The sequence below is a fragment of the Trichosurus vulpecula genome, chromosome 3 (genome assembly GCF_011100635.1).
Source record: "Trichosurus vulpecula isolate mTriVul1 chromosome 3, mTriVul1.pri, whole genome shotgun sequence".
NCBI classification, from domain to species: domain Eukaryota; kingdom Metazoa; phylum Chordata; class Mammalia; order Diprotodontia; family Phalangeridae; genus Trichosurus; species Trichosurus vulpecula.
This window is the reverse complement of record NC_050575.1, coordinates 252,957,952-252,984,237: the sequence shown is the minus strand read 5'-3', so window position 1 is coordinate 252,984,237 and position 26,286 is coordinate 252,957,952. Positions and strand designations below refer to the sequence as shown.

Genomic DNA, 26,286 nt, shown 5'->3' with positions numbered 1-26,286 from the left:
TTTCATGAGTTACAAATATCATCTTTACATGTAGGAATGTAACCAAAACAGTTCAACTTTCATAAGTCCCTTATGATTTCTCTTTCTTGTTTACCTTTTCAAGCTTCTCTTGATTCTTGTATTTGAAAGTCAGATTTTCTCTTCAGTTCTGGTCTTTTCTTTTTCAAGAATGCTTGAAACTCCTCAGTGCTTGAAACTCCTGTATTTTATTGAAAATCCGTATTTTGTCTGGAGTATTATACTGAGCTTTGCTGGGCAGGTGATTCTTGGTTTTAATCCTAGCTCCTTTGCCCTCCCGAATATCATATTCCAAGCCAGCCCTTCAGTCCCTTAATGTGGAAGCTGCTAGATCTTATTTTATCCTGATTGTGTTTCCACAGTACTTGAATTGTTTCTTTCTGGCTGCATGCAATATTTTCTCCTTGACCTGGGAACTCTGGAATTTAACTATAATATTCCTCAGAGTTTTCTTTTTGGGATATTTTTCAGGAGGTGATCAGTGGATTCTTTCAATTTCTATTTTGCCCTCTGGCTCTAGAATTTCAGGGCAGTTTTCTCTGGTAATTTCTTGAAAGATGATGTCTAGGCTCTTTTTTGATCATGGCTTATAGGTAGTCCAGTAATTTTTAAATTATCTCTTCTGGCTCTATTCTCCAGGTCAGTGGTTTTTCCAATGAGGTATTTCACATTGCCTTCTATTTTTTCATTCCTTTGGTTCTGTTTTATAATATCTTGATTTCTCACAAAATTACTAGCTTCCACTTGCTTCAATCTAATTTTTAAGGTGGTATTTTCTTCAGTGGTCTTTTGGACCTCCTTTTCCATTTGGCTAATTCTGCCTTTCAAGGTATTCTTCTCCTCATTGGCTTTTTGGAGGTCTTTTGCCATTTGGGTTAGTCTGTTTTTTCAAGTGTTGTTTTCTTCAGCATTTTTTGGGTCTCCTTTAGCAAGTAGTTGACTTGTTTTTCATGGTTTTCTTGCATCACTCTCATTTCTCTTCACATTTTTTCCTCTACTTCTCTTACTTGCTTTTTCAAATCCTTTTTGCGTTCTTCAATGGGCTGAGACCAGTTCATATTTTTCTTGAAGGCTTTTGATGTAGGCTCTTTGACTTTGTTGGCTTCTTCTGGCTGTATGTTTTGATCTTCTTTGGCACCAAAAAAGATTCTATAGTCTGAGTCCATTTTCGCTGCCTGATCATGTTCCCAGCCAACTAATTGACCCTTGAGCTTTTCGTCAGGGTATGACTGTTTGTAGAGTAGAGAGTACTTTGTCCCAAGCTTTAGAGGCTGCACTGCTGTTTTCAGAGCTACTTCTATTCCACTGTCACCGCAAGCTCTGCCAGAGCAGCCCTCCTCCTCCCCCAAGATACACCAACCAGGACTGTGACCCAGATCCAAGCAGGGCAGAGCAAGAGAACCCTGCCTCTGCACCAGCAAAGCACTCCTTGCCCTGCTGCTCTGATGCACCACTTGATTCCTCTCACGGGGTGATTCAGGGACCAGAAACAACTGCAGCTGGAGCTCTGGAAGCAGCTGCAGGAGTTTCCTGCTGCTGTAGCTGCTGTGCTGCACCACCTCCACTGCCCCTGGGGCTGGGGCAGACCAAGCACTCCTCTCACCCTGATCCAGCAGTTTTCCCACTGACCTGATAAGTTGTGTTTGGTGTTTGTGGGTTGAGAAGTCTGGTAGCTGCCACAGCTCAGTGACTCAGGGCCCAACGGCTTGCTCTGCCTGATCTCCTCAGTGCCTGGTCTGTCCTGGTGCAGCCCATGCTGGGATGAACTCCGCTCCCAGAACTGTGGGATAAAAACTTCCCAGCGACCATCCAGGCTGTCCTGGGCTGGAGACCTGCTTCCCTCTGTTATTTTGTGGGTTCTGTAGCTCTAGAATTTGTTCAGAGCCATTTTTGCAGGTGTTTGGAGCGATTTGGGGGAGAGCTTAAGCGAGTCCCTGTTTTCCTCAGTTTTTAGTGTTTTAAGTGAGAAAACGGATGATTGGAGGAAAAAGGAATACAGTAGTATTGAAAGGAGAAATAAAGGAGTTGAGTTGCTATTGCTTTTAAATTGGGGTGTGTTGAGAAGTAAAGTATAAAATGTAGAGAAAGAAAGAAAAGGTATGGAAATAGCATTATTGGAAGGAAGGAAGGAAGGGGAAAAAAAGATGCTTCAAACCATACTCTGAGTCCATCAGTTCTCTATGTGGAAGTCAATAGCGTGTTTAATCATGATTTCTTTGGAATTGTGATTTGCCGTTGTGTTAGTCAGAGTTTATGTCTTCCAAAGTTGATTGTCTTCGCAATATTGTCACTATTATCTAAATTGTTGTTCTGGTTCTACTCATTTCACTTTGTATCATTTCATATGTCCTCCCAGGGTTTTTTCCCTGAAATATCACTTTCATATGCCATAGTCCCCCATTTCCAATTGATGGGCATGCTTTTAGTTTCCATTCATTGCCACCAAAAAGAACTGAATCCACACATATATAGGTGATATAGAGAGCCTTTCTCTTTCACTCTCTCCACATAGATCCTTTGCCTAGTTATTTGATTTCTGGGGAATAAACCTAGTAGCAGTATCACTGAGTCAAAGGTTATGCACAGTTTAATAGCTTTTGGGGCATAGTTCCAAATTGTTTTCCAGAATGGTTGGACCAGTTCACAGCTCCACCAACGGTGCATTAAATTACCTATTTTCTCACAGTCCCTCTGGTATCTGTGATTTTCCTTTTGTCAACTGAATCAATTTGATGGATGTGAGTGCAAGTTCATACTTTAGGGTTGTTTTAGTTTGCATTTTTCTAAATTTTTAGTGTTTTAGAGTGTTATTTTAAAATATGGCTACTGATGGGCTTTGATTTCTTCCTTTGAAAATTGCCTATTCATATCTTTTGACAATCAATTGAGGAACAGTTCTTATTCTAATAAATTTGACTCAGTTCCCTGTATATCTTAGGAATAAGACTTATCAGAAAAGCTGGTTGCAAAGATTTAAATTTTTTTCTGCTTCTTCTCTTCTAATTTTAGCTGCATTGGTTTTGTTTGTGCTAATTTTATGCAATCAAAATTAGTCATTTTACCCCTGTGAACCTCTCTATCACTTGTTTGGTCATGAACTCTTGCTCTATTCATAAATCTGACAGATAATTTTATGGTACCACTTAGAGATATGCATTTTTACATATGAACACAGTGCATTCATTTTGCTTGACTCCACTTTTTAAAAGTTATAAATTTCCCTCCCATCACTCCACCTTCTTGAGTTTTAGTTGGAAGTGTATTAGGCAGGGGAAACAGGGGATTACAAAAGAGGGTCATAGAAATGTTTTTATTTTATTTTTTAATGCGTAGAAGAGAAGAAAAGGAAGGACAGATAAATAGAATAATTTTGAATATAATATGTAGAATTTGTTATATGCATTTTAAAAAGGTAAGCAGTATGAAATGCAAATTCATGGTTAATCTGTGTCCTGTGGACTCATTTTTATGGTATTTAATTTCAGGAAAAAATAATTTATTTAGAAAACAAAACTTTAAGTGCCATATAAATGTCAATTATTTTTATTAGAAATCTTAAAATAAAACTTTTCAAAAGCAAAGTCAAAGATAATTAGATAATTTAGGTGTGAAGGAATTTATAGATGTAGTGATATTAGACCATGCATATTCCATTCCAAGTCATATTTATTTGCTTAATTGTTTTCTTCCTTTTCAGCACCTTGTGGATATAATGTAACCTCTCAAAATGGCACAGTTTATTCCCCAGGATTTCCAGATGAATATCCAATTTTAAAGGACTGCATATGGCTTATTACTGTTCCTCAGGGACATGGAGTTTACATCAACTTCACCTTGTTACAGACTGAAGCAGTGAATGATTACATTGCAGTCTGGTATGTGATCTTAAAAAAAAAATCATTAATCTGAATAATTTGACTTTGACTTTTACTGTCTGGAACTACATATTTTGTAGTGAAGTGTGGCTTCACTAAAAACTAGGTGGTTAAACATAAAGTTGAAAATAAATTTAGAAAATTTATCTGCAGTAAAAGGCTGGATAAGCCACATGTATTAAATTTGGCCATAGCTATGCCATTTGAAACATCTTGTATAAGTTTTTAATTGACTTATACACCAAATGTTTTTTGGGGGAAGAATAGGATATGTCAATATACAAATGATTTGTTGTTTTAAGCTACATTGCAAACTTACGTTTTTGTTTTATAATGGAAAACTTGTAGTAATCCTTTGCCTTTATAAGAAACTAATACTATAAATGTTACATTAAAATTATGAGCTGTTGAATAAACATATAAAATGCAAAACTCAACCTAGCCCACACAAGCTCAGAATAATTATAATCATGGTCAATGTTTAAGTGAAAGATAAAATTCACACACAAATATATCCTCTTTATTCTGAGCATTTTCTGAGAGTTAAGTTTTTAAATCTTTTTTTCTGGTTGTTTTTCATTTGAGTTTTTATTTTAACATCTTAACTAATCAGAGCCAAGGAATTTTGGTATTTAGTAGCATTATAAATATGAAAATTAGAAGAAGAAACTTGTTTTGTCAAATTCTCGATGCATAATAATATCAATGCTTCAACCTATGGTTTAAGAAGAATTTTCTGAATTCCTTCTGCTAAGTGAACTAAACAGTTTGCCTTAGACAGTAACTTTGCATATCTATCAGCACAGATTTTATTTAAAAAACAACAGAATTTACTATAAATTGTATAATAGGAAAATTGATAGACAAAGATCCCAGCAACCTGAATTTTAATACACTGTTTGCTATTAATAGCCCTCTAATTTTAAACAAATCACTTAACCGCCCCTTGAATGGGTGGGGAACCTGTGGCTTCAAGGCCACATGTGACCCTCTAGGTCCTCAAGTGCAGCCCTGTGACTGAATCGAAACTTCACAGAACAAATCCCCTTAATAAAAAGATTTGTTCTATAAAACTTGGACTCAGTCAAAAGGCCACACCAAGGACCTAGAAGGCCACAGGTTCCCCATCACTCTCCCCTTGCCTTAGTTTCTGTATCTGTCTAATCATAACAATTGCCCCTGTAGTTTTTAACTTTTAGGGTTTTTTAAGGATCAACTGAGAAATTATATTTGAAAACTACAGTGCTCTTTATAGTTAGAAGAGATAATTTTATACCTAGTTATTAGGCTAGATAATTGTAAGATAATGGAATCCTGAGTCACAGTCTTACCATCTGTGTGACCTTGAGCGTCCATTTAAATTCTCTGGCCCTCAGTTTCTTCAAATGTAAAATGAAAAGATTAACTAGATGGCCTGCTAACTCTAGTTCTGGGATTCAAGCAAGGGAATCTCCCTTAAACTTCAATTATAATTGTAATGTATAATGTTTTAAGTACATTATTAAATTAGATCAGGGGTTCTTAACATTTTTCTGCATGTCATAGACCCCTCTGACCATCTGGTGAAGCATAGGGACTCCTACTCAGAATAATTTTAAAATAATCATAGCAAATGCTAGTTTTCAGTTAGAGGTTAGTGAATTTAAGATGTATTTATTTTCACCTGCTCTTAGTTCATGGGTCCTCTGAAATCTCTCCATGGACCCTTTAAGTGTTGCTGGGACCCTAAGTTAACAACACTAATGTCACATGCTCACATTGTGGTAGTAGGCATGGCAAATATTATCACCATCCTCATTTTATGGATGAAGAAAATGTGCTTCAGAAAGATTTATTTGCTTAGATTGTTGAAGGCAATATTCAAAACTGATTCTCCTGATTTCACTTTATAGTTCTCCCTTTCTTGAGAGCTAGAAGGCATTTTAAATTTCATGTAGCACAACCCCCAAATTTTGCAAATGGAGAAATTGAGTTTTAAAATGATCATGTGACATATTCAAAGTCAATAGTGGACTATTTATACATTTTCTCTTCACCAGACAGTTTCCCAGAGTATGCCCAAGGAATAAAGGAATAAACTATGTGCAACAGTAAAGGAAGAAAATATCCTTGACCCTGATTTTACTAAAAGTTTAAATGGGAACTGATTCCTTCAAGTGCCCAGATGAACTCTGATGGGTGAAGACAAGTATCAGAGACACATATTGATTTAGTTCTTATTCAGCCTGGGTCTAATTCAGAGAGGTCACAAAAGCCACTGATGTTTTTTTGGCTCTTACTTACATGGCATTTTCCTGTGCTTGGTTTCTTTTGTGTACAAGAGAAACTTACACGCTTATTTATTTTAAATCTCCTAGAAAGAATAGATTCCATCTTCTCTGAAAGATGAGACCACCATTTGACATTATTCCATAATCTTCTGAGAGTCATGGAATATTCTAGCTAAGGGTGAAATAATAAATAATTTTAGAGTGGGTGTTTTATATCATTCGGAAATAGTTACCATGTCAGAGAGTCATACAACTGGAAGGAATTTCAAAGGCTTTCTAATCAAATCACTGGAAGTGGAAGAAAAATGTTCAGTAGTAGAAAGATTGGCAGGTGACACAGTGGATAAAGCACCAAACCTGGAGTCACGAAGATTCTTCTTCCTAAATTGGAATCTGGCCTCAGACACTTACTAGTTGTATGATCCTGGGCAAGTCACTTAACCCTGTTTGCTTCAATTTCCTCATCTGTCAAATGAGCTGGAGAAGGAAAAGGCAAACCTCTCCAGTATCTTTGCCAAGAAAACCCCAAATGGGGTCATGCAGAGTTGGACATTATTGAAACAACTGAAAACCAAGGAGTAGAAAGATGTCTGGAGTACCCTGTAGTGAGGATCCCTTAGTTCAGATCCTGGCTTTTCTACTAACCAGCTGTGTGATGTTGAAAAAGTTATTTCCCTTTTATGTTCCTGGCCTTCCTTGGTTTAAAAAAAAAGGTTTGACTTTGATAATCTTTAACATTCATCTCAACTCTAACTCTAGTGATGCTATTATTGTATAAAGAAAAAAAAAACAACAGCAACAACAACCAAAAAGAATTCAGTCAGTTTTCAGAAATAAACAGTAATGAAGTTGAAAGAATTCGACTTAAAACCAGAATACCTGACTTTGAATCCTGTTTTAGCTCTTCCCCTAATCAGGCATGTAACCGTATGAAAATTTCTTAGTTTTCTCATCTGTAACAAAGATTATGATGCGTGCACTCCTTACCTTAAAGATTTAGAAGTAAAGAACTTTGTATAACATAAAAATAACACTATTTGAATGAGGACTAGTGATTTTCAAAAGTATCATTAAGTTTATCCGTTAAAATGTGGACTTCTCTACTTCAGAAAGAAAGTTCCTAGATTACTTTTCAATCATTCATATAAATGTGACCTTGTTATACAGTTTTTTCTGAAAATCTCAACTTTGGAATGAAGAGAATCATCTCCATTGGCTTTTTAACTTTGCATACCAATAGTATAACCAGTCCTGTGATTATATAATGATTAGCTCACTTTTACAAAGATGAAATTCTCTGTCAAGAGAAAATTGATTGTTAATTTAAATGATAATTTAATAGATTTTCATTCAAGAACTGCTCTTTTTCCCCCTTTTCTCTAGGGATGGTCCTGATCAGAATTCACCTCAGCTTGGCATTTTCAGTGGTAATACTGCCCTTGAGACAGCTTATAGCTCCACCAATCAAGTGCTCCTCAAGTTTCACAGTGACTTTTCAAATGGAGGTTTCTTTGTCCTCAATTTCCATGGTTAGTTTGTTTTTACCAACTTTTGTAACTCAGAAAATTCTTGTCTTCTTTTGCCAATCTTCCACCAAATTCACCATTACTAATCTTTAAACCAAATACACCCGTAAGGTTCTTATGATGAGATATGTCAACTCGTGCTATCTGCTTTTGGCAGTAACCCTGAAGCTATATCCTACCCAATACTTTTTTTTAATTTTAAGGATTTGTTGTTCATGGAGTAGTGGACCTGAGTTTTAATGCTGGATCTGTTACCAATCAGCTATGTCATCTTGGACGTATTGTTTAACTTCTCCTTGGCAGAGTTTCTATAATATTTGCTCATTCCGTATTTTGGACTTGAATAGCATTTTCAAAGGGTAATATGGACAGATGTTCCTTTTTTGATTAAGAGAAACAAGTAATGTTTCAAGGAACATATTAAAAATATCTATCAAGCCTAAACCCTTGGAAAGACCATTGGATTTGGAATCCAAACATGAAGTTTCAAATCCTTGCTATGTTGCTTAATACTTCTGTAATATTGGATAAATAATTTCAATTCTTTGGGCTCCCCCTTCTTTTAAACAATGAGATGGCAACACTTGATGATCTCTGAGATCCCCTTTCCTCTAAATCCTGTGAGTTTAAAATAATTATAAACATAAATCTCACCTTTAAGTTTTTAATGGGAAAGGTTTAGTGGACATTATTTAGCACTTTTGACTATTTGCCATACAAATACATGTATATGTATGTCAATCAGTAAAGATGTATTAAGCACTTACTATGTGGCATGTAGTGTACTAGGCTTTAGAGATACAAAGACGGGCAGAAGACAGTACCTGCTCTCAAGAAACTCACACTTTAATGGGGTAGAAAACGCGCAGACAACAACATATAAATAAGCTATATACAGGATAAATTGGAGACAGTCAACAGAAAGAAGGCACTAGAACTAAGGAGAATCAAGAAAGGCTTCCTATAGAAGATAAGATTTTGGCTGGGTATTTAGGAAAGCCAAGAAGCAGAGATAAGGAAGCATTGTGTATGGGTGTTTTGGGAAGATCACTTTAGCAGTACATGGAAGATGGACTGGAGTGGGGAGAGACTAGTAGTAGGGAGCATGGAGAGGCACTGTATACATATTCATATGCATACACAGATTCTTAATAATAAATACAAGATTTTGAATCTATTGCCATTGCATATATTAGAAGCTTGTTTTGTGGTATAAGGTGAAACACTTTATCAAAATCAAGACAAATGAGTTATACAAACCTCCCCCTTTTCCACGGATCTGTGTTCTATCATAGAGGTAAATATATGATAACTCAATAGTTTCAGGTCTTCCTGTGACTTTCTGTTTAATTATTTGTTGTATTCTATTCTAATATAATCATAGAGCCAAAAAACACAATGTTAAGCCTAGTGCGTGCCTTAGAGTTCCGTCCCCTCATTTTATAAATAGGGAAACTGAGCACTAGAGAAGTTATGGCATGGCTAAACTCAAACAGCATATTCTTAATAAAATGAAAAATAGTGTTCTCAATCTGACTGTAACAAGACCATGTTATATAGGAACTTTTATTTGTTGGACTCTGGGGATGCCTGAACATGAAAGGTAGGAGGCTTAGCCTAGAAGGCAAGAGGGGCTTACTGTCTGAAATAGTTTCTCACCAAAAACATTCTCTTGAAGTTTGTGATCATTTTGACATGTCACTAGGAGATCATAGCCTTTTGGGTGTTGGTGACAGAATGTATTAAGTGCGAAGTTACAGAGTAAAGAGTATATGGAGAATAGAATATAGATGATCAGTATTGTGAACGGGGTGGTTGAGTTGAGGCAGAGTATTGGTGTGAGAGGGTTAGTGTTAAGGAATTAGTGGGAGTTTCTCAGGGGACATCTAGGTGGCACAGTGGATAGACAGTGCCTTCTTTCAAGAAGCTTACAGGGGGAGAAAACATGCAAATAACAATGTATAAATAAGCTATTTACAGGATAATTTGGAGATAATCAACAGAGGGAAGACACTAGAACTAAGGAGGATCAAGAAAGGCTTCCTATAGAAGATGAGATTTTAGCCACCTGCAGTCAGGAAGACTCATCTTCTTGAGTTCAAATCCAGACACCTATTAGCTGTATGACCCTGAGCAAGTCACTAAACCTGGTTTGCCTCAGTTCCTTTTCTGTAAAATGAGTCGGAGAAAAAAATGGCAAATCATTCCAATATGTTTTTTAAGGTGACTCCAAATGGGGTCACAAAGAGTTGGATATAACTGAAACAGCTGAATAACAACAAATCAGATTGTTAGGGAGTGGGAATCTACACAGAAGTCTCTCTCTCTCTGTGTGACTCTTTGTGTGGATTTTCTTTCTCTAGTGTTCAACAGAAGATCCGACCAATACTCGTAAATATTCTTCCCCTTCACTCTTCCTACTTACCTATCCCTTCCTTATCCCCAGCCTTCTTAATGTGCATGGATGGAACTCATCTATTCTCCTGACTCTCTTGCCACAATTAGAGCTCAGATCTAGTATCATCAGGAGAATGAGCATTATATTGTCCAACCTAAGGCTTTGGGTGGGAAGAGCTAGTACAGTGTCATACTATTGGGTGACAGTAGAAGGAATGGATTGAGAGGATCCTGAGGCATTTTTGGTTTTTGTTGCTGCTGTTGCTGTTGTTGTAGTTGTTGAAATTTGAGCAGCACCCAATAGAAGGTTGAAAAAGTACCTATTAAAATGGAGGATGGCAAGTTAGGGAAATGAAGAGGCATTTTGAATTGGAGAAGTGAGAGTGGTAATAGCTGCAGGCTGAAAAGGAACAGATTTTTATTTCAAAAAAAGCAGACCTGAAAGGAATTTGGGGCCAGGGAAAGAGGAGCATCAGTGCCTAGTCTAATAATATCAGCAAGATCAAGAGGAAGAAGAATCAACTGAATAGGAAGATCCAAGAAGTTGTCTTAGAGGGAAAAAAGACCATGAGAAATAAGGGAGAAAGAAAGTCTATGATAATTTGGAAGAAGAAAAGGGGCCTCATGAATGAATACACAGAATGTAGGAATGTACTTAGTCATAGTATGAATTCCAAGAAAGCTAAAAATACTTTCATCTTACTAAAGTAGAATAACCCTGGAGTCCCCTGAGGAAGTTCCCAGGGGAAGAGGAGGAAATACAATTAGACTATAGAGGTGTGCCTGATTTGAAAGTTAGATAGTTGAGTATGGAAGGCAAAAGTGATTTGCAGCTGTCTATAATTGTAAGTTCCTCCTGTGGAGGTAATCAGCAAGATTTTGAAGATGCCTGGCCCTTGTACCTTTTTAATGACATTATTTAAAAAGGGGGTGGGTGGGAATGATGGTTAAAATCCTACCTGATGTATATCTGAATAAAAGAATTCTAACCTCCAGTATTTTCCACATGGGAGAAGAGGGCACTTTGGGGTGGGAATGGGCAATGTACAAACAGAATTATAGCAAATAGCAACATGACATATACTAATAACATTATTACCAATAATGGCTAGCATTTATACAACACTGTCATGTGGCAGCCACTAGATAAGCTCTTTACACGTATTATCTCATTTGGTTCTTATAGCAATCCTGGGAAGCAGTTGCTGTTATTATCCCTGTTTTACAGATGAGGACACTAAAGTTATGTGACATGCTCAAAGTCACACAGCTAGTAAATATCTGAGGCTAAATTTGAACTTGACTCTTCCTGACTCCAGGCCCTAGGGCTCTGAACGCCCACCACATATCTGCCTCAATGGAGGCAGCATGAAACAATGAAAAGTATGTAGGATTTGGAGTCAGAAAATATGTATTCAAATCTTCTTTATGCCTTCCTTATTCATCTGTAAAATGGGGGATCTGACTATGTGGCCCCAAAGGTTGCTTATAGCTTTAAACCTAAGATCCTGTGACCACTGGCTAGTTGAGTAAATCTGTAGTCATTAAGGTAACGTAGTTTTTGTAAGGGAGCTTGCAGAATGATTGAAAGTGCTGAATATGAGTGAGGGAATCCATAAAATTGTTTTTATGAGAACTTTAGGATAATTAGACTAAATTGCTCTTAACCTGCCCTTCACAAAGAATGAGAGGGACATTATTATGCCGAATTCTGCATTGTAAGAGATAATATTATAGAGAATCTCTACCCATTTAATAACATGAACAAAAGTGAATTCAGTATAGTATAAGAAAAAGAAGAAAAATCATAAATCTTTCCTTTGTGTTCCTGTGGTGCCCTATGAAAGTAGAGCAGTGTATCATAATTCGCAATGTGGAGTGTACACTATTGTTGACAGAAACACAAAAGGACATGAAGTTGCACCAAGGATAGGGCTCGGAATTCTAGGGATTTGTATGGTCTAAAATTTTTATTTAAATTAGGGGTCATAATTTTTAAAAGTCTCAAGCTTGTGCTTTTACATGTTGTATGTGTAGGTGTATATAATTAATACATATTTAAATATGCTTATGTGTAGGTGTATATAATTAATACATATTTAAATATGCTTAAATATAAACATGTCTAAAGTATACTTAAAATATTTATGTGTGTACATGTACTTATATATTTATGTGTGTATACATGCTTAAAAGATAAGGTCCATGCTTATGACTTTCAAAAATTATAACGTTAATATATGTGTGTATATAATTTTAAAGATACTTATGTATTATGAATATATATTGAGCTTCAGATCATTATATGATAATATGACTTATCTCTAGCATTTAGGTCTTTACTCTTTCTATTTTCCAAGTGATTTCTAATCTGATAAAAAATTAAATGACTATGAAGACTTAACAATAGAGATATGATTAATCAACTCTCTAAATCCTATGGAAATTTTAAAATACATGTCTTGTATTGGAAATTTTTAAAAATTTGTCTGTCTTCAAAGATAATCCAATTGAATGTAATTTCCTATAATTTTTAGCTTATCAGCTGAAGAAGTGTCAGTCTCCACCAGCAGTTCCACAGGCTGAGATACTCACTGAAGATAATGATTTTGAAATAGGTAATGTACTAACCATCATTTTTCTTATGCATTTATATCACTTAAATTCTATTATATTCTCTATAAATCATGCTTTCAAATTAGTAGAAGTACTTTGTACATTTGTTACTATTTCTCTTAATTGTTTTTTAAAAGATTTTTCAAGGTGTTTCTATTGTCATATTCTATTAGTGGTCATATTTTATTACATGAGATTTTTTTTTCCCTTTCCAACTGTAAAAATCTTTCTACTTTTTTACTTAATAATATTAAACAGTTATATAATACTTCAAGTTTTTAATATGATTTACATAAATTATTTTAAAATATTTCTGACAAATTTTTGGTTTGTTCTTTATTTCTGGAATATAATTGTTTTTGAAAAATAGGCAATGTATGGAGGAACAAACTTTTAAAAAGTAAGGTCTTCAACATTTTAGTGATTTTATGATTCTATCATCGGGGGTATCCCCTATATCAGTGCCAATAACAACCCACTCAGACCTTGTCATCACATTTGATTCCTTTCTGTGTTTCTCCATAGGCTCTGTACTTCGTATTTCTCCAAGGTGTTGGAGACCTTCCTTAAGGTCTAAGACTAAGAATTTGGATGGTCTCCTATCTCTTCCTTGTTACATGACTCAATCAGTGTCAAAATTATAACCAGTTTTAAACTGACCTTTCACTGAGAAGAATGACATTATTATAAGATATTTAATTGATATTATTTTGAAATTCTAAGTTTCTGGTCTTTATTTTGGAATGTAATTCATAAATATCACCAATGAATGAGGTAGTCGAGAGCATATGCCCAGCCTCTAAGCTCAGTTGATTCTAAAATGACAATCAGGGGAAAGCTATTCTTCCATTTTATTATTTTGCTCCCACATTCCTTTGGTCCAACTAAACTAGCTTTCAGCTTTCTTTATGTTCCTCAAATATGACACTACATTTGCCAACCGTTTTACGAACACCATTGCACTGGTTGTTTTCCATATTTCGAATGTACTCTCAAAGCACCTACCCCTCTTAGAATTCCATTTCTTTCAAAACTCTACTCAAGTGACACCTTATGTTCAGGTTTACCTGGGCTTTTGGCTGTTAGTTACATTTTTCCTCATCATTTTCCTTGTATATATTTGGTTTATATTTATTTATGTACATGTGCATTATCACCCAGATAGAACATATGTTCCTAAAAGGCAGGAATTGTTTAATTTCTGTTTTTGTATTCCCAGTGCTGAGCACAGTACCTGACACTCAGTAGGCGCTTAATAAATGTTTAGTGATTGATTCATTCAACATTGAGTAACATGTGTAGGATACTGAGTAAGGTACTAAGGGGGAAACAAAAGATAATAACACAGTCTTTGCCTCAAAGAAACATAAGCTAGAAGGGAAAACGTATTGTTATTGCCATTATCATTCGTAAAAAATATGATTATGTAATCAGTAAGAGAGGCAACACAATTTGGAGGACAGAAAGTCAGGAAACCTTGGGTTTAAGTACTGCCTTTCACACATATTGTCTGTGTGACCCTAATCGCTCACTGTTCCCATGTAGCTTTCTATGGCTGTAAATTGCAGAATATATGACCAACTGCATTAGTGAAGGGAGATTCTGAGCTTCTTAGAAAATTGCCTATACCATATAAAATCACTGCTTTGGTTAATAATGATGAAAGTGTAGTAATTAATGAGAAGCTCAAAACAAAGGGCTTCAAGAGTTCAGTAGAGGGCAAGAATATGTATTTCTAATTTGCAGGATTAGAGAAAAACATCTTGGAAGAGATGGCCTTTGAGTTGAGTCTTTTATTCATATAAGGATGTTAGTATGGAATTATATGGCTGAAATGAACACTTCTACCATCCAAAGTCTGAAAAAATTACATAATTAGTAACAAGAAAAATTACATAATTAGTAATAACGTATGACAGGGAAAATAATTGGATGGCATTTGTCAGAACTCTTGGGGGAAAAATTAGTGCATTACTTAATAATTATGGAAAATAGCATCTTTGGATATAGAGGTCTAAAGATGTGTGTGTGTAATTAAACAAAAAAAGAATTAGACACTTGATGTTTAAAGGCATATATAGAGAGATTTTAAATGGTTATATATATGTGTGTGTGTGTGTGTGTGTGTACATTTATACACATACATGTCACTTACTTTGTATATTTCCTGAAGAAAAAAATTGAAAGAGTATTTCATTGATTCCTTTAGGGGATTTTGTGAAGTATCAGTGCCTTCCTGGTTACACACTGTCAGGAACTGATATATTGACCTGTAAGCTCAGTGCTCAGTTGCAATTTGAGGGATCTCCCCCAACCTGTAAAGGTAAGGTCTTTCCTACATGAAAAATAAAAATGTTTTCAGCATGGATGTCTTTATTCTATGTTGGTACTAGTTGAAGTCAAAGATTTGCTAATATTTTCCCTTAAATCATCTATCACTGTTTAAGAGAATTTTCTCATCCTTCCTTCCTATTAGAGGAAGATTAAAATTCATGGTTCATGGGATAAGAATTTACCATCAGTGAATTTTTTAAAGGAAAATATGAAAATAAATTAGTTAAAAAGGTTAAGAATATGAGGTGTCTGGACTAAACGTCTGCACCCAATATAATCAGGACATATATTTAGGGCCTTCTGTAATTGTTTCTCACCAGGCTAATTGCTGGTTTATTCTGATATACTTTTGACAATACCCAGTCTTAAAGGGTATTGTGAGCAATATAGTCCAAAGGCCAGTTGTTTTTAACTTCCTCAGAAATCCCAATGTGTACTTTATGGAGATAGTTAACCACTATGGATAAAACTGAACCCCAGGGGTGGGGAACCTTTGGCCTTGATGCCACATGTGGCCCTCTAGGTCCTCAAGTGGAGCCCACTGACTTAATCCAAACTTCACAGAACAAATCCCTTTAATGAAAGGATTTGTTCTATAAAACTTGGAATCACTCAAAAGGCTGCATCCAAGGACCTAGAAGGCTACACGTGGCCTTGAGACTACAGCTTCCCCATCCCTGAATTAAACCAATAATGTTGCCTTTATAAGAGATGACATAATGAGATGTAATGATAATAATGATGATGGTAATAGCTAGCTTTTATATAACACTCTAAGTTTTGAAGAGGGCTTTGTGAACATAATTTCATTTTATCCTTACAATAACCCTGTGAGGTAAGTACTAGTGTTATCCTGATTTTACAGATGAAGAAAGTGAGGCAGACAAAAGTTAACTGACATACCCAGGCTCACACAACCAATAACTGTCTGAAGCCAAATTTTAACTCGGGTCTTTCTGATTCCAGGTGCAGAGCTCTGTCAATCGTGCTACCTAGCCATCTCAAGAATCACACCTTAATGTACTATAAAGAACAGTACACTAGTAAATTGTAGGCTATGCTTCTGGTTCACCCCCACATCTCTCTCCTGCTGCCAATTAGCTGTTTAACCTTTGGAAAGTCAGTGAACTTCTCTGCTTCACCTGGAAGTGATGCTTTTCCTGAGGGGTAGTGAGAAACCAAAACAAATGATCCCCTAAATTCCCTTCATACTCTAGGATCTGTGAATCTATATGATATCAGAATTGGAGTAACAGTTAATTTTAAGATTTTTAATTTAGTTTAGTTTTGTCAATTCTCGATCACTTTGGATTTTTAAGGCCTATCTAGATAGTTGTTTGGTGTTATGTATAATATACCCCCCTACCCAAAATACAAAGACAAAACACAGCTTCTGGGATGACCAACAAATTTGTCTACTTCTTATGGGCTAAAGAATCTTGTCGCCACCATTTCAGTGTCTTAGAGCAGGGCTGTCCAACCTTAGGTTTTTATTGAAACAATAGACAATATATTTCGATTTGCATTTTAGTGAGAGCTCTGCAGTAGCTCAACTTTGGTTACTATTTGGTTACAACTTTGGTTACATTTATGTAAATTTCCATGCTTGTATGCCAGCAGCATAAATCACACTGCCAGCACCATGTGACCCATGGGCAGCATTTTGGACAGCCCTGTCTTAGAGCATCTAAGAAAAATATACTTTTAAACGAAACAGAACACCTATGTCTTGATTCTGTAATGTTCAAATCCAATGTCTTGTAGGAGTCCTTTCTTGCTTCCCCTACCTCATAATTCCTGCCATCCCCTCCAAACTATTTTCCATCAAATCTGCATATATCTTGCATGTACATAGTTCATATCATGTCTCCTTCATTTGAACGAAAGCTCCTTGAGGGTAGAGACCATTTTTGTTTTCCTAGTATCCCTACCACTTAGCACAGTGCCTCTCATAGAGTAAGTACTTGCCGACCTACTGATGGACTTTCCCAGGTATATTTCATTTTGACTTAAATGAGAATGAACCATGACAACCTTGGAGTCACATTTTGCCAGTGCTATCTGGGAAACTTTTTCTATATATGAGTTAATGAATACAGATGAGCAGCTTACTTCAAAGTTACTTCAGCTATCAACCCCATTAGTGGGTTGTCATTCTCTTTTGTTGTAACACTCAGCTATACATCTAGGCCTTAGGACTGAATTCACAAGTCAGAACTTTTAAATGAATATTATGGGAACAGACCAACTCTCAGCTATTTCAATTGAAGAATAAATAACTAGTGGGGATAAAAATGGGAATCTGAAGTGGACATAAAAGAGATTTGGCAACTAGCTGGCCTCACCTCTTCTTCTAGAAAGCACTAGGGAGAGACCCAGGAAAATGACCAAGACTGATGGTGATTTTTGTATGTATTTAAGATAATGAAGATGTATCTTTCAGAGGCCCTAGCTGACAGCTTTTCCCAGTTGTTTACTGGGTTTTTCCAGTTCTCTGGTAGGTACAGGTGCATCTTAGAATTAATCATAATTATTCATGAATCTTAAAATGTGAATGTTCAGCTGTTCTGAAAGTCCTATAAAGTACAGGAAATCATATTCTTTAGGTCTGAAGCCTCATGCTTCATTTTCCTTTTGGAGGCCAATATTACTAAATAATATTGTGTGGTGTGATGACTCAGAACAGGAACGGATCAAATTAAGAGTGGCATGTTCCTTTAGAAGGTGTTTTTGACAGCAACCACAAGCAGATGCTTCCCTCTTGTGGGTTAAGGGGAGAGGGAAGGAGGTTTCTGAGAGTCTCTTGTGGAGATGCTGTGTATTTTTGAATGTGTGATTGCTGCATGAGGGAAAAAAACAACACAAAAACCAACAACTCAGCTGTGGGAAAGCCTGCCATCACTTCAAAGCTTCCACTGTAAGTGGGTGTTACTCTTGGCAACAGTATATAGGAATGAACATGAAGGAATCAAGCAGATATGAAAGGAACAAGAGAAGCAAAATGAATCACAAAAAATATTGCTACTCAATGGGGGAAATTTCCAAATTTGTTTTTGAGTGTGGGAAATATAATAATATAATAATTTAAGTTGCATTTATATTTTTGTCTCTTTCATCTTCTTCCTTTTGTTAAATTAAGATTCTTCTTGTAATTTAACTTCACTGCACTACTTTCCATGGGAATGGATTTTCAAATATACTGAAGTATGGCATTTCTCACCTGTTGCATTAGAAATTGATAACAAGTTCCTTCTTCCCAGGGAGACACAGAATTCCAGTATTCAACTGTAGTACCAGAAGATCACAATCTCTACATGGCATATATATTGGGGTTGATAGTTCCAGCAGTTAATGGCGCTGCATCTCAGATAATGACACCTATGAATGGAAGATTCTATGTTGAGCACCCTTCCCTGATAGGCACATTTATGGTAGAGATAGAGGAGATATGCAATTCAAATATCCCCAAATCAGATTTTTATTGGGACTGATTCTTTACCCTGACAGGAATACAGGCCTAGAAAGGATATAACAACATTTCCCTAACACTCATCTGTGGTTGAGTCAGGAGAGGTGCTCATCTACCCACTCTATAGAAAGATTTAAATATATACATTAATTGCATGTATATTTAATATGGCAAAACATTGACAGTATTTCACTTATTGAAGGGCATAATGTAGTCAAATAAAATATGTCGATTTGCTGACCTCTGAATCATGAAAAAACAGTCTTTTCAACTATGAAACTACCTTCTGTAAATAGTCAAAATTATCTCTCTTTTAGCATTACTTGCAATTGATTTTTCATTTTTAATCTGCAAACTTTCCATGAAAAATAAATATGTAGGGGGTATTGAAAATTATTAGTCTTCTATCTTATGCCAGCATCATTTCCTAAGTTTTAAGATTTGTTTCTCAGTTTGAATCTTGTTTTGATTTGAATAAACTATACTTTCAAAATCAAAATATATTGATTGCATGGATTGGTGTTCATTTGTTTGAGGGAAAATGACCCTATCTTAAAATCTTCATGCTATAATGTCTTCCAAAGGAAACATAATTAAATAATATGAGATAACTTCTATAGATAAGATTTTTATCCATTGGGCAAATAAATCCATCTCTCTCATTAAGGAAGAGCTGATAATAAATCTTCTGGGACATTTTGATTAAATTAGGTCAATATTACAACATTAATATTTCAGGGACTTCTATTTATTTATGAACTGTCACTAATAACAGTGGTAACTTTCACTGAATTGTTCTATAAATAAAAAAGATTGCTGAGGGACATTTTTCTATTTAAAATTGAAGAGTAAATATAGGAATTAGGAGGGTTTATTTAGTTTGAATCTCTTTTTTGTCATTCATATATACAAATTATTTTTCTTCTGTTGTTTAATTTTGATGCAACAAAATAGGAAAAAGTAATTATCTGCATTAAAAAATATAATTCTCCAAGGAATCTAGGTAGTGCTATATGAATGATGATGATAATGATGATGACAATGATGATGATGACATTGTCATGCTCTCCTGAAAATTGTGGCATGATCTTGAGCATTGTTGAAGCAGGGTACAAAAAGGCAACCTTTCTTCTTTTTGCATTATTGTAATGTAATTTGCTTTGAAATGACTGGTATTTCAAAACATTTAAATGATATCCCCCTATAATAGAGAAGAAATGGTTGAACTGTAGTACAACACATGAAGCATTCATTTATTCTCAGTATGTGTTGAAGACAGGGTAGGAGAATTCAGACTTCAAAAAGCCAGAGTCTACTTCCTCTGAAAAATAAAAACCAGGAAATGATAACATAGGATTGAATTTTCATTGTGACAATTTTTTAAAGATTTTTTGGTTTTGCATCATGTTTATAGGTTACTTCCATTTCATAAAAGGTTTCTTGTAACAAAGTAAGACAGTTAAGTAATAATTCAGTTACCTCATCTGAAAGTTAGTGAAGTATTTCACATCAATAGCAATCCCCCTTCTTCTCTACTAAATAATAAAAAACAGAAATCTGTTTTTTCTTACTCCTACCCTGTACTCCATTAGAAATTTAAAAGAAAAGAAAAACAAATTTCTTGTTAGTCAAGCTAAACAGATTTCCTTAATAATTGTATTAAAATGTGTCATTCTGTACACCAAATCTGTCACCTTTCTGTCATGCATAGTGTGTTTTATCATTGACCCTTTAGAATCATGAATGGTTATTGTATTGATCATAGTTCTTATGGCTTCAAGTAGAATATATTGGAGTGAGTGGGGGAACTATTATTTATCTTTGTCTCTGTAATCTCTATTGCTTGAAATTGGCTTACTCATAATCAGAACTTGTTAAAATGATTCCTGAATGTAAATGAATTTCTGCTTCATTCACCAGAATGTGGAATAAGTTCTGTGGGAAATACAAGTATATCCCCTCCAATTACTATCTGATCTTGCCACTTTCAACTGACTCCCACATTCCAACAAGCCTAGGGTAAGAGGCATTCCTTTGGGTCCAGTTTTCACTGTTTTAGAGCTATAGATAGGAACCCTGTTTTATAGTAAATGTTTATCTTATTTCATATGGTAGAAAGGTCTATTTCCGTATCCATAGGCATAGTGGATAGAGAGAGACCCTCTGAGGAAAAAAAAAACCCATACATTGGTTCTAGTCATGCCTCTGATTGTGGGATACTGGTCAAATCAGCTAACTTCTCAGTGCCCCAGGCAACTTAAGATTTTAAACCAGGTACTGGTGTGCACTAATTAAGGGTGTTTCCTCTTTGAGAGTTTCTTATACCAGTGAAATTTCAGTTGTGCCCTTCTATAATCTCTCTCTATTTTCTGTCTGTCTGTCCCTGTTTCTATATTTGTGATATTATGTATATATCCATCTAAATATAAATGAAGATGTGTATGTGTGTATATGCACACACACACACGCACAGCTAGTGAATATTGGAAGAGACATTAAAAAGCATCTATTTCAACCCTTCCTCCTATGTTTACAAATGGAGACAGGTAGCAGAGACACAATAAATATCAAAGTTCACTGTCTTCTACTATGCCATTCTTCCTCCCTTAATGTTAATGTTCATCTCTTAAAATTTTGTTCTGTGGCCTGATATTTGGAGATTATTTGGATTGTTTTACACAATTACTTGTGAGACATCCTGATTTCTATTTCTTAATAGGTCATCCTTTCTGAATAATATTTCACTGAATGTAACTCATTTCTCTTGAATAAATTATAATAACTAATGTCTATATTGATCTAAGGTTTAAGACACAAGTTCTTCACAACAATCTTGTGAAGTAGGTAATATGACTATCATCCACGTATGAGGAGCCTGAGACTCCAAGAGACTTAATTGACTTCCTCAAGGTCAGATAGCTATAAAAGTCAGAGACAGGAACTGGAACCAGTTCCCTAAAGTTTAGGGCAATGTTCTTTCTGTAGCACCTCTTAGATAGAAAATTAAATAAGGGAATGATGAGGGAAAACTACATGAATGAGCAAAACTATTCATCAACAGATAATTTCCCTGAACAAATGTGTGTTGGTGTATTTTACTGAGTTGATGAATCAGAACAGAATTATTGAGCATTTTTTGCCTTTTAAGGGATTCTAATCCATTGGATTTCCAGCCTGAGATTCTTTGGGGAAGGGAAACAATGTATTTATCTTCTTTTCTTTAGCTCAATGCCCAGCAAATGAAGTCCGCACTGAGTCATCTGGAGTGATTCTGAGTCCAGGATATCCAGGCAATTACTTTAACTCCCAGACTTGCTCTTGGACCATTAAAGTGGAAGTAGGCTATAACATCACTATCTTTGTGGAAACATTCCAGAGTGAGAAGCAGTTTGATGTACTAGAAATATTTGATGGTAAGTAATTCTTTAATATTCTTTAGGGAAAGACAATGTGTATGTAATATAAAATATATTTAAAGCTCTAAATACCTGAGTTCCTTGGGGCAGGGACATTTCACTTTGGTCTTTATGTCCCCAGTGTCTTGTAAATAGTAGGCAATTAAAAATCCCTGTTGTTGGTTTATTTGGGTAGGAATATAACAAAGGTATTTCTCTCTAAATGGCAGTAAATGCTCAGTTATCTGGCAGAGTTAGAGAACTGGCTGTTGTGGTTCAGCAAATATTCTTTGTAGTAAGCTGGTGTTCTGCATATATTTCTAATTTTCAAAGAACAAATAGGGTAATATTGTATTTAAATTTAACATTACATAGATCAGGGGTGGGGAACCTTTCCGTGTTGGAAGGCCCATTAATATTTAGCTGTAATCAAATAAGGCCATATTCAAGAAATTTCAATTAAATATACTTAAAAATGTACATTATTTTGTAAAAATCTAACCACTATCTACTTAATAAGTTAAAAAATGAAAACCGTCTATTAATTTTAAAGTTAACTCACATTTTAATGACTTTGTTGTGTCTGCTTTTTGTCAGAAAGCTTTTAAATATTTGGTTATAGAATGGAGGTCCGCAGCTTCAGTTGATCTAGATGGATATGATGTCATTTGTGACTTTAAGTGCATTTTGTTTTGCGTTAGGTAGGAGTATAAATATAGATTCGCAGCATTACATGGTTAAAAAGCAAGAAATCATTTTTTTTTCAGGAATGTTGCTGAAAGCATGGGTATTCGCATGTGTTTTTCTGTATTTCAATTGGATCTTTCCTAGCATCAAACAGTGACTTTAAAATGTCATCTGCAGAGAGCTCAATCACTTCTATCTGTCATTCTTTAGGTGCATTGGTGATATCAACTAGGTGAAGCTGAAATGCTAATTTGAGTGTGATGTCATGATTCCCTAAGTCAGCGAACCTTTTATTGTATTCGCCAATTAATAAGTCTGTAACAGCTGCATATTCTTCAAATGATATGCATATATCATCCTGCTCATCAGTGACCTTTGCTAACTGAGAAAAACATTCATCTGAATTTAAAAAAGAGGTGTTTTGAAGAAAGTTTTTTTTTAAATGCTTGGATTTTTTTGCCACCTATAATAAATACACTTAGTTTTACCGTGCAAAGAAAGAAAGATTGTTTTGATTTGATATCACACAGAAATGCAGCATTCCCATAGGAATCTTCTTTCAATAGTTCACATTGCTGATTCTGTTCTTTATGAAATTTAACTATTCTCACAGAGATAAAATTTTGACTAACATCTGTCCCTGTGATAGCCAACACTCTTTAGAATGATACCACAAATCCACACTGTATACTTCATTGTTCAACTTTAGTATATTATGAAACTGATGATACTGTGTAGCATTTGCATGAATATAGGTAACGATACTTATAATTTGTTGCAAATATCACTTAAAATCGCTTTAGTACACAGATATTGCAGATGTAAAACTCAACGAAAAGAAATGAGAGAGTCTGGATCTGTTAATACTATTTTTTTATCTGTGCAATAAGCCCTTCATGTTTTCCTGTCGTGGAAGGCGCACCATCTTACATACACTTACTAATTTACCAAATTCAGTCCAACTTCACAACATTTATCTTGAAAGATATCTCTTGAAGATATCTATTCCCCGTATTCTGTTTGCAAGAGTTCCCAAAGCAAGTAACTCTTCATCGCAAAGAAAATCTGTTAAGACTGGAATGAAGTATAAAACTTGTGCTGAGTCAGTTGTATCAATTGATTCATCCAAAGCAATTGAATAATACATATTTTCCTTTTGAAATGCTGTATGAAGTTGTTCTGTTAATTTGAAGCCTGATTCATGCTGTCGATCAGTTATGGTTCTCCTTGAAAGAGGTATTGGTTGTACTTTGAAATGTTATTGGGGTCTAAGCATGCTACAACTTTGACAATGCATTTTTCGCAATTTCTACAACAATGAATGACTTCCCTTTTCCCCCAAGTATATAAGCTTCTTTATAAGTTGCTTCAGTGGCATTATTTTCAGGTCTTACTGCTGCTTGAGAGAATTGTCTTTGCATACGCTTTTCATCTTTTAATTTCTGCAGTACGACCTTTTGTGCCTCTCCCTCTAATTTGAAATATTTGTGGTCCTTATGAGTGTTATAATGCTGATGAGCGTTGAATTTCTTTAATATTGATATTGTAGTACCACAAAGCAAGGAAATAATCTTATCTTTAGCAGAAACAAGATAATATTGCAATTCCCAATTCTCATTGAAAAATCTGTTTTTTTTTTTTTCCTTCAGTGTTCTCTTGGTCTTCTTTGACATGATGGGCTGTTAATCTGACAATTAAAAAATGCTATCAAGCTGTTTAACTATTCACAAATTCCACTTCAAACAGAAACACAGTGCACTGTTGTCAAGAGCTGATAATAGACTGGTTGGTATACTCAAGCCCCATCAACTCTTGCCAACCAGTCTAGTGTGTTAGTGGTACCAGTCAGGTGGGGGAAGTTAGAACTAAATAATGAATGTAGCAGCTGTCAATCTAGCCCTTATGGCTTAATAATGTTCTAATTGTGCCAGTCAATATGGAAGGATTATCTAATTGAAACTTATTTTACTGTTTGATATTTTAAATATGTTCATTTTAAAAAGTAAAATAAGAATATAAAAGATAACCAAAATGTGTTAATAAAAATAAAATGATTTGTTCTGTAAAATTTAGATTCAGTCAAATGGCTGCACTTAAGGACCTAGATGGCCACGTGTGGCCTTAAGGCCACAAGTTCCTCACCCCTGAAATAGATGATATCACATGATCAGAGTCTCAAGGTTGGAGGGAATCACAAAGGTTCTAGGACTCTAGTCCAGTACATTCCTGAAAAGAAAATCACTTTTATACCATCCCTAACAGATCATCCAGCCACAACTTAAAAACTTTTCATGCTAGAAAACCCAATATCTCCTGAGGATGGCCCATTCCACAGGAGGGGAGGAGGGGAGGGAAAAAGCATATGATAATTCTAATGATTAGATAATTATTTTTTTTTACATTGAGCCTAAATCTGCTTCTTTGTGACTTTTGTGAATTGACTAGTGTTTCAAAACATTAAATATAATTAATTCTGTCATACTTCAAGGTGTATACTTCTGGGTCTTACAATAAATTTAAATATTTTAATTGACTTGATCAGTTAAAATAAACAAGTAGCCAGTTTAGCATTTTTTTAACCAATCACATCAGCCTATTTTTATTTTATCTATACCTGTGATTTCATCCAAACAATTGACTTAAATTGTTTCCATATAGAATTATATGTTTATATAACAGTCAAATACTCAATTAACAAACATATTTAATCAAAAGCATAAGATGTGCCTCACATTTGTAAAGCCCTTTAAGGTTTACGTGGTGCTTTTCTGACAATAACTATACCTATATCCTTGAACACAGCGCATGCATGTGTGTAACAATAAGTATTTATTAAGTGACTCTTGTATGTCAGGCATAGGGAGAAAGACTGAACTTGTAATTTTATTGGTATGGTGCACAGCATTGTGCAGGAAATTCCCTCTCTTAATGCTATATGATACCTTTGCTAAAACTGATAATTTGAGAGAACTGCCTAGGTACTAAGTTATGTGACCTACTTGCGCAGTGTCATAAAGGTAGCATGTATTAGAGGCGAGTTTTGAACTCAGGATATCCTGACTTTATCTACTAGACAATAATGCCTAAATGCCAGGCATTCATATGTAAATAAATGCATTGATATAATAATGAATATGCACAAATATACATATGCAAATATATACACACACATAATATATATGTATGTATGTATCCAAGTATGTAATTGTTGAATCAGACTAAATTGCTAAATCTGAATTGCCACAGTATCCTAAACGGTTATATAGAAAGCACAACGTGAAACAATTATCATTATACTATTATTTTGCAGAACAACTAATAAATGAAAGGGTAAAAGAAACATTTCTCTCAAAAGATTGGAGAGCTCAGTGGGATTATGTTTAAATACATTTTGTGAATAAATGATGAAATAGTTATGTAACATTGATGAGAACTTAGTGTTTAGAAAGGAAATAACCCAATAGTGAACATCTATCATTCTCTAGGATGTGGTAGACAGATGTTAAAATGATTATATGTATCTGATATAAAATTGCCTCCATTGATGCAATTTCACCTTGTGAAATGTCACCCACTTATAGAATCATTTGGATTGCTCACATATCAGGTGAGAATTATCTAATTTGTCACCTTGAATTATGACAGAATTAATTACATTATATTCACATGATAGATTGATATTTTGTCCAATATTGAACA

At 35.0% G+C, this 26,286-nt stretch overlaps 1 protein-coding gene across 1 annotated transcript in view; it reads left to right on the top strand.

The window, feature by feature from the left end:
• Positions 1-26,286, top strand: part of LOC118843733 (CUB and sushi domain-containing protein 1-like) — a 2,679,416-nt gene that overhangs the window by 2,404,715 nt on the left and 248,415 nt on the right. The window contains 5 exon segments of the mRNA XM_036751485.1: positions 3,716-3,893; positions 7,547-7,692; positions 12,624-12,704; positions 14,912-15,025; positions 21,730-21,918. Coding sequence (XP_036607380.1) covers positions 3,716-3,893; positions 7,547-7,692; positions 12,624-12,704; positions 14,912-15,025; positions 21,730-21,918 — 708 coding nt within the window.